At 40.6% G+C, this 13718-nt stretch overlaps 1 protein-coding gene across 2 annotated transcripts in view; it reads right to left on the bottom strand.

The window, feature by feature from the left end:
* The window catches only part of mospd2 (motile sperm domain containing 2), a 70809-nt gene that overhangs the window by 3283 nt on the left and 53808 nt on the right, over window positions 1–13718 (bottom strand). For both annotated transcript variants that reach the window (NM_001007293.2, XM_073911829.1), the window contains 3 exon segments: window positions 2213–2342; window positions 4883–4979; window positions 8156–8249. In NM_001007293.2, the coding sequence (NP_001007294.2) occupies window positions 2213–2342; window positions 4883–4979; window positions 8156–8249 (321 nt within the window).

Genomic DNA, 13718 nt, shown 5'->3' with positions numbered 1-13718 from the left:
CTCAAACAGCTCGTGGTGCTGAAACACTCCTGACATGCAGTCGGGAATCAGCAGTTCATCATGACGGATGCGTGTCCAGATCTTTCGCATCTCACATGCTTATGTGATTCTTCCAGACGTGCCTCAAACACTGCTGCTAAACTGCTTTCTGTTCGCTTCATGTTTGTGTGTTTGATGCCTTTGCATCATTAGAAGCAGAGCTGCACACTATATGACTTCAGCGTCAATATCACAGCCTGCAAGTCACACGGCAGGATCTCAAGCCATTTCAAGTGAACTTAAATCATTTGGTTGCAAGAAATTTCAACGTTTGCCACTTTAATGAAGATTAATTGTTCAATTACTTATATCAGGGGAGTCAAACTCATTTAGCTCAGGGGCCACATGGGGTAAAATCTGTTCACAAGTGGGCCGGACGAGACGTATTTTGTTGCGCAATGTATTTGAAAGGGGGAGAGGTGCACGGCAACCTATGCAAAGACAGGTGGGGAGAGAGATGGGTGCACAATATATTTGCGTGGGGTGGGTGGGACGCATGATTTCCGGGAGATTATCGTTCAGTTTGCGGGGATCTGGGAGTCTCATATGCAGGAGACTCCCAGAACTTCCAGTAGACATTCAAGTGCTTATGCGTGAGCATTATGAGCATATGTGGTCACAAACAAAGCGGCAATATTGTATGAATTCGTACAATCTCATTTGTACAATTTAGTAATATTTGCTTGTCCACCAATGACGGTTGGGTTTAGGGGTGTGGTTGGGTGCCACGCCTCCTTTTTCAAATGGTACATTTTCATACGACCGAACTCGTTTGTATTAGCCACTAAACTGACCAAACGTAAAATAGTTACGTTTCCTCGTGAGATCACCTCAATGTGGTATGACGGTATCGCTGAGGTCTTTCTCTCTGAGAAGGCTGTCAAACTGACGCTGATTCCGGCTTCTGGATTGGATGAAATAACAGTGTGCTACTGCGCCATCCAGTGGACTCAAGTGGAACAGCAGTGTCTTTTATTGAATTATTGCAGCTCAGTTTTATACTTCACAGAATCATCACGTGGGCCGCATTAAATTTATTTGCGGGCCTGATCTGCCCTGAAGGCTGTACGTTTGACACCCCTGATTTATACAATAAAAACCATGCTATTTTTCATGATTATGGTGAAGTATTAAGGTAGAGAAATTCAATAAAGTGCTGTTCTATACATTTATGCGCTTTAATTTATTTTGCATATATTTATTTATTTATTTATTTCTATTTTTGTACATTTTCTGCAAATGCACTCCCCTACAAAATCCTCACAATTAACATACAATGATGAATTCTTTCCTAATAGAGTTTTCTTTTGGAATTATATTTGTATTGCAATATATATATATATATATATATATATATATATATATATATATATATATATATATATATATATATATATATATATATATATATTAAAAAAACACAAAATATTGCAAACAATTTTTTCACTATCCTGCAGCCCTACTAGAAGCTCCTGGATCTTTAACGTATGATTTACACTAAACTGAACTTCATCTGTAAAAACCGAAGCAATTTACTTGAACTTCTATGTTAAGTTGCTTTGACACAATCTATATTGTAAAAGTGCGACAAAAATGAAGATTAATTAATTTATTTATTTGATTTTTATAACCTTTAAAAGACATTTTTTATTTGATGTTTGACGTAATCTCAACTGAAGCATGAAGAGAGGACGGAGAGTAGCTCGTCCCCTTTAAACAAAACAGCCAATAGCATTTCCGGGAATTTTCATGTGAATTTTCAGGCAGATCTGACATTATGTGAGTCAAAATTTAACATCACAGGAGCCTTTGGATTTGGATTTTGGAACTTGGATTTGATCTGATAAAATTTCTAGGAGGAGTGTTACAGTGTAAAACGTGGCTTTTCCTGTTGCCAGCAGGTGGCGACAGTGCTCGCATTCTTATAAATGAGGTGTTTGAGTCAACACCTGGCTTGTTTGAGCCACTGGCTTGCTTGGTTTGGGACTTGTGGAGCTGCGCATGCATGGATTTGCTCTTCAGTGTTCAGACTCTCAGTAGTGAACAGTAAACCACAGTGAACTGAACTTCAGCTCTGAACACTGGACTGACAGTTTCAATCTACCAGAACTTGTGTGTTCAGCTGCTTTGACACACTCTACATTGTCAAAGCAAATAAAGATGAAATCGTCACCTGTGCTCCATGATTTTGGGTTTTGAAACCTCCTTCCAGAACTGAGCCAGATCAGTGGCGGCAGCTCCACTGCTGCTCTCCATCTCTGCCGCCATCACCAGAAAGCGGTCCTGCGGAGACGCCTGGAAGCCTAAAACACACACAAGTAATGCATCATGCACCAATATTACAATATGATTATTGGCTATAGTCACATCCCAGGATCTGCTATGTTGAGTCTCGATTATAACTTCGCATTTGCATGGGTTTTGAGGCCTGTGCTGTGACTATATGATGATTTTAAAAGCATTCAGGCATGAGAATGTGTTTAGCACTGTGTTTTGATGGTCCATTAGAGTATTAGTAGACTGTCTGCTTAATATCTGCTTATTCTGCTCCTTCATTAGACATTTAACTGACTATAAGAAACTTTGCGAGTACATGTTAACTAACACTAACCCCAACCTAACAGTCTACTGATAATCTAATGAGAAACGGACCCTCAAAATAAAGTGACCAGAAATTGTACCTCAGAGAATGATGGTAAAATGATCAAACTCTGCTTATTTCAGTGGTGTCCTTTCATTGTATTGATCTATGATTGGCTGTTATTGTAGAAAAGAGCATCTGCATAAAATATAATAAACATCCTACAAGCCGTCTAAAATTATTATTATTGTTTGTTCATGTTAGTAACTGCATTAACTCAAACAACCCTATAGTAAAGTGTGACAAACTTGATACCAGTTGAAGCCTAGCATTGCATATCATGAATTTTAACCAGTTAAACTCTGCTTTTATTTTGGGATTTCCGCCTGGATTGTGACATGCAGAGGTGTAAATGCAAAAAAGTTGGTTTCATTTTAAAGAAAACCCTTTGAATTTTCATAAAACACTATTGAAAGTGTTTATAATATCTGTAGATGTTGTCTGTGTTATAATAAACACCTAATAAGAGAGGCGCTTTTTGTATTTTTTTTTTCATAAGCTCAAATTTGAAAGTGTATCGTTTAGGTTGTGTGTGGTCTAGTGTGCTGTAATTAATGTTGGTGGTTCCTGCTCATGTCTGTAATCATCGGAAGAAAGAAAAATGCCTCCACCATAATCTATGCAGAAGTTATTGTATTCCAGCTGATGAGGTGCTGTACACGCCACAGGGATGATCATTGTTTTCATATTTCACTATTCTTTTGTTTGATCAAACATAATTCACTGTGTTTGGAGCACGTCAGACATATTAAAGGATTTCTTATGCACATCACCTCAAAAACAGAGGAGAATGGCCCTGAAGCGCACAGCATAAGGTAAGAGATGAGCTGTCTGTGCTATCTGGGGCTGCTTATTAATCATGAATGTATTGTTTTCACTTCTGCGCCATGGAAACACCGCGATTCATTCAGCAACTGTTTGATATGTGAATATAATTCAGTATAAAGAATACTAGAACCGTATGAGCACCGGCAAGAGCTTTCATTTGAGCTATAACTTGCACATGTGTCATATATGAACCACATGAAAATGAACCAATGTTCAATACCCAGCTCAGGGATCCAAAATACTGTGTATTTAAGTGTAAATAACTTTTTTACAGTAGAATAAAAACCACAGTGATGCATATGTGCATAAAATAAAGGTTCTGCACTTTCAAACGAAACCAAGGGGGGTCTGGTGCAATGCTAGCCCTTTAAATCTGAAAGCGAATGTCGATGATGTCACAGACCCAGTACCGGGTCCACGGAGTTTAACTGGTTAAAGTACTGCCGTTTAGTTCAGCATATATTTATACAACAGTTCTTCGCATCCATCAGCCTGTCACACTGAGCAGAGCAAAGATGATTAATGTTCCGCCACAAGATGGTGGCAGAGACCGCATAATAAGCCCTTAGAGGAAAAAAAAAACTGTATTTTAAAAGTGTAGCTTCAAACCACAGCTGATCAAATTATTATAAAACAGGGAAGTGACATTCTAAGGTGATCTCTCTCTTTTGTATGTTGTAGTGCTGTATTTATACTATAGTAATCTGCTAGTGTTTGCTTTGTGATCTCCCGACTGCAGCAGAGAAATACTGGGAAATCTCTGTCGAGCAGGGTGTCCACATACGGTCCTGGAGGGCCGGTGTCCTGGAGAGTTTAGCTCCAACCCTAATGAAACACACATGAACCAGCTAATCAACTCTTACTAGATATACTAAAACTTCCTGACAGGTGTGTTGAAGCAGACTGGAGCTAAACAGAGCAGGACACCGGCCCTCCTGGACAGAGTTTAGACACCCCTGCTATAGACATTTCATGCCGTTCAGCCTTATAATCTTTAAGTGTGAGCCAAATCAGCTGTTTTTTCATCACTTTAGACATTACGCTAGAGAGTCATTCAAACACTTGCTCTACAGTGATGTTGGTGAATGAGCAGCAGTTTCTGCTGTTCTGACGTCAGCTGCAGATGTGAATGAATGGCGGAAGTAGTTCCTCATACAAAAGGGTTTTTAAGCTCTCTGTGTTTGATTTTCTTTTTTATATACAAGATTGTGCCATCGAACTGTTGTATAAATGCAATATCACACTCGTAGCAGTGCAATAAGGCTGTATATAAGCACTGGTGGGACACTAAGTCAACGCACACACCTCCTACTCACTGCTACTCATGTGACATTTCTCATATATTAGTATTAATAATATTGGATTATTACGTACCTCCGTGAAGTGAAACAACGATGTCCACACTGGCTCCAGGCTCACAGCTGCTGTTACTGGGCTTCACACGGTACTTTTCTGGAGCCGTCGTTCGCACCTGCGCACAGAAAACACCACCGCAAATCAGCCCAAATAAACACAACAATGTAACACCGCGTGTCGTTGTTGGTTTACATTGAGTCTCAGTTCTGACTTTCATTTTCAGTTAATTATGCAGATTAGGGTAATTGGGCAAATCGTTAAACAAACATATTGAAAAACATTAAGGGGGATTTTAATATTAACCTTAAAATATATATAAAAAATTAGTGGGTGGCACAATGGGTCAGTGGTTGGCCTCACAGCAGGAAGGTCGCTGGTTCGGGCCTCGGCTGGGTCAGTTGGCATTTCTGTGTGGAGTTTGCATGTTCTCCCCGTGTTAGCGTGGGTTTCCTCCCGGTGCTCTGGTTTCCCCCACAGTCCAAACACATGCGCTATAGGGGAATTGATTAACTAAATTGGCCGTAGTGTATGAGTGTGTGTGTGTGTGTGTGTGAGAGAATAATTGTGTATGGGTGTTTTCCAGTACTGGGTTGCAGGCTGGAAGGGCATCCGCTGTGTAAAACATATGCTTGAATAGTTGACGGTAGGCATGGGATGATCTCCGTTTTAAGGTATACCGCAGTTTGAAAAAGTCAAGGTTTTAAAACCGCCAAAATGTTCTGTAATACCGTTCCTAAAGTATGAGTACAGTTTTTTCTGTACATTTTTTTTTTGTAGTTTTTTTAGAACAACAGTAACTCCAGCAGGAAAAATATTCAAATATGCCGTTTTAAATAGTTAAGAAATCCGTGTTTTTGACACTAATGAAGACTGCAAAAGTCAATGATTTATTTGAATTATTCAGCCTGACATGTTTACTGCGCAGTAGGTAGTGCTGTCGCCTCGCAGCAAGAAGGTTGCTGGGTCGAGCCTCAGCTCAGTTGGCTTTTCTGTGTGGAGTTTGCATGCTCTACCTGCGTTCGCGTGGGTTTCCTCCGGGTGCTCCGGTTTCCCCCACAGTCCAAAGACATGCGGTACAAGTGAATTAGGTAGGCCAAGTTGTCTGTAGTGTATGAGAGTGTGTGTGAATGTGTGTGGGTGTTTCCCAGAGATGGGTTGCAGCTGGAAGGGCATCCGCTGCGTAAAAAATTGCTGGATAAGTTGGTGGTTCATTCCGCTCTGGCGACCCCAGATTAATAAAGGGACTAAGCCGACAAGAAAATGAATGAATGAATGAATGTTTACTGCTCCAAACTATTATAAATCTTTCAAAAATAATAAATTATATCGTTTACAAAGGCGAAAAAAGTTGTAGTTTTTTACCCCGACATTTAAAAAGAATATATTTACTAGAGTAGTGAGCACAATACCGTCATATTTTTATCCAAGGTTATCATACCCTTAGAATCTTAAACTGGCCTATGCCTAGTTGGCGGTTCATTCCGCTGTGGCGACTCCTGAAGAATAAAGGGACAAAGCTGAAGGAAAATGAATGAATGAATGAATAAAATATAAATAATCGAGAATTACAAAAGCAAAGCACCATTTTTTGTACAGTTTACAGCAGGGGTCACCAATCTCAGTCCTAGAGGGCCGGTGTCCTGCAGGGTTTAGCTCCAACTTGCCTCAACACACCTGCCTGGATGTTTCAGGTATACCTAGTAAGACCTTGATTAGCTTGTTCAGGTGTTTTTGATTAGGGTTGGAGGTAAAATCTGCAGGACAGCGGCCCTCCAGGAACAAGTTTGGTGACCCCTGGTTTACAGCATTTGTTTATTTTTATTTATTGTATTTCATAACGTCGCATTAAATTTTTTTTTATTGTATTTATTTAAGCAAGAAGGTCGCTGGTTCGAGGCTTGGCTGGGTCAGTTTGCATTTCTGTGTGGAGTTTGCATGTTCTCCCTGCATTCGCGTGGGTTTCCCTGAGTGCTCCGGTTTCCACCACAGTACAAAGACGTGGTACAGGTGAATTGGGTAGGCTAAATTGTCTATAGTGTATGAGTGTGAATGAGTGTGTGTGTGGGTGTTTCCCAGAGATGGGTTGCAGCTGGAAGGGCATCCGCTGTGAAAACATATGCTGGATAAGTTGGCGGTTCATTCCGATGTGGCGACCCCAGATTAACAAAGGGACTAAGCCAAAAAGAAAATAAATGAATGATTAAAGCACCAAGGGAACAGAATGATATATACTGTATATATATATATAAAGGCAAACCATTCCACAGACAAGGGGCTGCACCAAAAAAAGCCCCTTCTCCTTTTGATTTTAATGGAGACTTGGGAACTGTAAGAGGCTAAATTATCATATGCATTTGTTTATATGACAAAACATGTCTTTTTGACTCAAGAAGGTCCATACTGACTACAAAGGCAGAAACTGATAAGATCAGGGCCTGTTGTGTGGACTTTAGGGGTTTTATAGTGTGGTCACATGTTGATTGGTCAGTTTGAATGTCTCAGCATTGGTGGTCACATGGTCAAGAAATATACAATATAGGTGGTAAACTCTGGCTCTGTCTCTTTTCCTGCTCTCTTTTCCTGGCCTGCTTCTCTCCTCCTCTGGAGTCTATCTTCTCTGACTCTACTGCAATCAGGCTTCTGGGCCTGCTCTCTTTGTCTCTCTCCCTCCCCCTGTGTCTCTCCATCTACCTCTGGTAACTTTAATTTTACATTTAAGCTGGGTACAATTAGTATCATATGTTTTATCATTTCATATTTGATCATTTTATACAGTATTTTGTTATTAATTCAGTTGTAACCATAGAGAATTATTGTCATTAAATCAGCTTATTTTCAAGCATTTGTGAATTACTTTTGATTTAACATTAACATTTAATTGTTCCATATAGCAATACAATACAATCACATAATATCAGCGCTCTCCCACATTTATAGCTATTAACACTGCCCTTATTTATGTTTTTGGTATGAGATTGCAGGAGAATGGTTTGACTAGAAATGTACAGTTTTTTACCATCATACTGATCACTTTTTAGTCGCTCGGCAGAACTACAGTTCGAACCGCTGGGGATTAAAACCCTTCTTACAGAACTAACCGAAACTGCTGTGCTGACCGCAGAGGCCGTATTCTAGCCAAACTAACAGAAATGAGACTAGTTCTAGAAAAACAAAAACATTACAGGAATTACGGTGAAAATGTCCTTGCTCTGTTAAACATCATTTGGGGAATATTTGCTGAAATACTGGTGAATAATTTTCCTTCACCTCTGTAATGCTCTGATATCTCACCTTAAAGGCCACGTGGTTTTTAGTGACGTTGTTGAGGACGATCAAACACTTCTTCTCTGATTCTGATGCACCGAAACTGAGCTCTTCAGCCGGACTGAAAGAAAACACACACACACACACACACGATGATGATCAAGATCTGATCCACAGCCTGCACTAACGCATTACAGCATCAAGTGTTTCCAGAAATATCTCACACAACAGCCTGCATTCATTAGCAAACATGCTGGAACACAACAACCTGCCGAGCCCAACGGATTTACATCAAATCCTCCAGCGGTGGGACTTTAAACATGCATGTGTGTGAATCTCAACAGTGAATGTGTGTGAATCTGTGTGTATGAATCAGATAAATCTTCATGCATCTCCATGTTGATGCTTCTGATGTGAAACGGTCTATTTTTATACAGTCAGACGAGCAACAAGGATTTATATTCTTATGTCTGAAGTACAATGCAGTAGAAATGCAGTCGACATAATCAACACAGGTTTTGACTTTGTTTGACATGAGAACATGCAGGGACATTTTTACAATAAGGTTTCATTTGTTGCATTAGTTATTGCATGAACCAATGCAGTTACTCTGTGATCGCCCTTAGCTGATGATTGATTGTGGAGCCTGTTTGGCATGCTGTCTTGGGACAGAGCCCTGAACTCGTGAGATCCTCGAGCACGGGGCTCCCCCCTGTTGCAGGGCGAGAGGGGAGTCCGAGTTCAGGTAGGTCTCGAGAACTCCCCTGCTTGATAATGCTGGAAGTAGATTAATGCTATGAAGTGTCTGTGCTGTCAATTTAGATTTGTCGATTTTCTTATGTTACATGTTTTTGGTCTATGGGAGGAAACCGGAGAGCCTGTGAAAACCCACGCAAACACGAGGAGAACATGCAAACTCCACACAGAAACTCTGACCTAGCCAGGTAGAGTCCGAGCTGGTGACATTCTTGCTGTGCAGCCGTGGTGCTAACCACTAGGCCTCCGTGCTGCCCTGACAAGGAAATGGGAGGAGTAGGGGTGGAAGGGGGGATTCTTCAAGACGAAGATGGCTGAAGTAAGATACTCTGGTTATTTATAGTGGTTAAGGAGTCGTCTGATTGGTAAATCAGTGTTAGCTAATGTGGACCAGCTGCTATCAATCATAAGCGCGTGCTCCTCTCGATATTAGTTTATAAATAAACTTCACAAGTAAATAAATGTCATCATTTTAGAGCTTTTGGTGTTACCGTATATATTTAAAACAATATTTTCATTGGCTGAGCACCCCGCTGAGATTGATGCAGTGGCGGATTCAGGCATGGGCAATATGGGCGATCACCCAGGGTGGCATCTTGCTATAGATGTTCTGCCACAAGATGGTGACAGAGACCGCATAGTATAAGTCCTTAGGTGAGGAAAAAGTCAGCGTAAATGTCAAACTACAGCTGATCAAATCATTATAAATCAGGTAAGTGACTTTCTAAGTCGATCTCTCTCTTTTGTATGATGTAGTGCTGTATTTATACCATAGTAATCTGCTAGTGTGTGCTTTGCTTTGGCTTTTTCAGGGTTAATTATTGTGATCTCCCGATTGTAACAGAGAAATACTGGGAAATCTCTGTAGACTGATGACAATTCATGTTGTTCAGCCTTATAATCTTAATATGAGAGCAAAATCAGCTGTTTTGTCATCACTTTAGACATTACGCTAAAGCAGTGGTCCTCGAACGTTTTTCATCAAGTACCACCACAGAAACAAATCGTCTCTCCAAGTACCACCATCATGAGCAGTATTGAAATACAGTAGCGTAGTAAGCCCAGTAAAGCAGCTACAGCTCTGTACAGTTCAGAAATGTGGCAGATTAATTGAGATGGGTCTGGCTGCAGACCTGGTGCAGTGCAATCTGAGCTGCATCCAATGCTTTTTAATGCACTCACCTAACCCTACCCGTCACAGTGACATCACTCACTCCATTTGAGTGCATTGTGTCTGACATTGCATCGCTGAGTAATGCGGTCTCAGCTTGCATCATAAAGGCTGCATCCAGATACTATTAGATTAATTCCTATTATAAGAATATTTATTATCGTCAGCCACTTCAAACATAAATAGTCTGAATGTTAACACTGTACTGTGCTTATATGTAAAAAAAGACTAACTAAAAATGTCAACATTTAAATTAAAATAGGCTTAAGGTAAAGAGAAAACTCTTGTACTGAAATGTAAAGTATTAACTTAGTAGCCAATTTATCAACACCTGAAAATGTTGCCTGGACCTCGGAAATATAGGCTAAATGTCATATAATAGATATTATTATATGTCATATTCATATATAAATCATTTTTGACCAATTTTGAAATATATGTAGCCAGGGCCGGAGTGGGACTCCTTTTCAGCCCTGGAGTTTCAAGCCAGACCGGCCCATCTCAGTTCACGACTGACTATATTAAAATAAGGTCATTTAAATTCCAGTTTCTAATGACACTACCTCGTCTTTTTTTCAAGAAAACAGCTGCTGTAGAACTTTACATGTTCAACAGCCCTCACAGTATTATATGTCTTAACAATAAAAATGAAAAAAAAAAAAAATAATGATGTTTAGGTGAGATTGGAACACGGCGGCGTCTTAAAGCAAAGTGCTGACCACTAGACCACAATGTTGTGGTGGTTGTGGTGGGAGAAAAAATTTCAGATTTCTGATCATTCATTCACTTATTTTTCTTTGGCTTAGTCTCTATTTCATTGGTTGCCACTGCAGAATGAACCACCAATTATTTCAGCATGTATTTTATGCAGAGGATAAACCTTCCAGCTATAACCCAGTACTAGGAAACACCCATACACACTCATACACTACAGCCAATTAATTCATCACACAGATTTCTGATCAGGTTACATTAGATTTATGAATGTAGTGAATCATCTGATTTTCATTGAGCAGGTGTATTATTCATTAATATTAATTATTTGAATTCTTTTATTCACTAAGGTGCCGCTGTTTGGCGTCGAATGATGATATTTACTTCATTGTTACCCTGCAGGCTGTATTTTGCTCACGGGGCTGCGAGAAAATAAATAAAAAGAGCGGCGCTGCGGCAAAATAATAACTAAAAAGAGTGAAGCTCTGGTCAAATACATAAATAAATGAAAAAAGTGCGACTGCTGAGAGTGCAAGCAGCTAGGGACACCGGCCCTCGCGGCCAAAAAACAGACCGGCCCACCAGGAATTCTCCCGGTCCTCCCGATTAGCCAATCCGGGCCTGTATGTAGCATGTACATATGACATATTTGATTCCTCCGCGTACCACTAGAAGGAAGCCTGCATACTAATAGTGCTACACGTACCACAGTTTGAGAACCACTGCGCTAGAGAATCATTTGCTATAGGGGTAGCACAGGGGATAGTTAAAAAAAACAAAAAAAAACAACCCCAGTAAAAGCTTTGAGATCCGATTTGCTTTATGCAAGTGTATTAATAAAGATGTTAGGGCCCATTCACGCTTGGTGTCTTTTGCACGGTTCTAGTTTTGTTTTGTTTTTGGCTGGGGGGGAAAGTGGTCGGCCGGGGTGCTATTTAGGCTGTACTCACACTAGGTACAGTTGCCTCGAACCGGGCCAAAGCACGCTTGTCCCCCTCCCGTCTCCCCCGACGGCCTGTACTCACACCACAAATGGGCCTGGGCACGCTTACGTCATCACTGCTGCACTGTTCAGTGAGAAGCGCTCTCTTACTCAGCAGCACAGTGGAGATTTCTCTAGTTATATCGTGTCAGTGGTTTGTTATGCAGTGACATGCAGTCACATATTTCACCAAACAGTCCTTAGGGATGCGGAGACACGCAGACAGATATTTTGCCGAACAGATCCGCCACTTTTGGCGCTCATAAACAATCATAAAGCCCTCGTGCTGCAGGAATGAGGAGGTCTGCTGAAGGTCCAGCTGTGGTTCAGTGAGGGGGTTTGTGTATTTAATAAGCTACGGCAGTTTGCGTTCACTGAACAGTAAGAATGATTAATAAATCCATATGAAACAGCCCCTTAAAGTCACGTCTCGCTTTCAGTTTCGGGCTTTGGCGCGTTTTGCACTCACACTACAAGCGTCCCGCTAAAGCCCAAGTGAACCGCGCTCAGGCCCACCTCTTCCAATCGGGCCAGGGCCAGCCAAGTAAACCGTGCTTGAGCCCGATTCAGCGCACTCACACTTCTCAAACGATCCGGGAAACGGGCCTGGGCACGGTACGGATGGCATAGTGTGAGTAGGCCCTGAAACTAGAACCACCACTGGATTGATGTGCATACTTTTAATACATTAACCTAACATTTGACTCACAATATACTATTATAGTTCTTATTGATATTAGAACCGACTAGTTGACTGGTGGAATTTAATGATTTGTTATGATGCTTTTTGATAGTCGCGCTGCACTACATGGCAGTTTTACACACACAGGTGTTTCCCTGAATGAGTTTGCCGTCTGATTATTTAAAGTCATTTTTAAAATGTGGGGTGACACGGTGGGTCAGTGGTTGGCACTGTGGCCTCACAGTAAGAAGGTCACTGGTTTGAGTCCCGGCTGGGTCAGTTGGCATTTCTGTATAGAGTTGTTCTCCCCGTGTTGGTGTGGGTTTCCTCCGGGTGCTCCGATTTCTCCCACAGTCCAAACACATGCGCTATAGGGGAACTGATGAATTAATTGGCTGTAGTGTATGAGTGGGTGTGTGTGTATGGGTGTTTTTCAGTACTGGGTTGCAGCTGGAAGGTTTATGCGCTGCATAAAACATATGCCGGAATAATTGGTGGTTCATTCTGCAGTGGCGACCTCTGAAATCTAAGCCAAAGAAAAATGAGTGAATGAATGAATATTAATATGATGAGCAGTGTAAGATTTTTATATATATTGGTAAATGTTGAATTTGTTTTCTTCTGTTCATTGTTGAAAGTGTACTATAAAAACTCTGAGTAAAATGTTTCTCATATTTCATTTACTTTGCACCGATGCAGTATCTAAAATAAATATACCCTTTTAATATGTGACAAACGACACATGCAAACCTGACACACACACAAATGAATCATTGATTCGTTGAGTATGAGCCGACTCATGAATGAATCATCTGACCTGTTCAGTGTATGTCAGCGTGCACATGCATTTCTCTTTTCAATATTTATATGACAAGTAGGATGATTCAAGAGAAACCACACAAAAAACCCGCTGAAACCCCTCCATTAAAATCCAGTTATTTCAGTCATGGATCCCAGTGGATTCCTGGCAAATGCATCCATTAGAAACATCAAAGCTGAGGCAGATATTTTTATTATACACAGAAATATCTCAATCCAGCCTCAACACGAAGAAGCACCTGCACTGCTGATCAACATTACCATTACAATATTAATATTAATGAATTACAGCGCAGCCATCAGCAACTGTTTTGAAGATTTCACGAATTAAAGATGCTAAATGATCTGGTCACACTTTACAATAAGGTTCCATTGGTTAATGTATTAACTAACATGAACTAAACTTGTACAGCATCATAGTTCAACATTTACTAATGCATTATTAAAATCCAAATTCAAGCTGTTT

This window comes from Danio rerio, chromosome 9 (assembly GCF_049306965.1).
Source record: "Danio rerio strain Tuebingen ecotype United States chromosome 9, GRCz12tu, whole genome shotgun sequence".
Lineage (NCBI taxonomy): Eukaryota > Metazoa > Chordata > Actinopteri > Cypriniformes > Danionidae > Danio > Danio rerio.
This window is presented reverse-complemented; position numbering and strand designations above follow the sequence as displayed.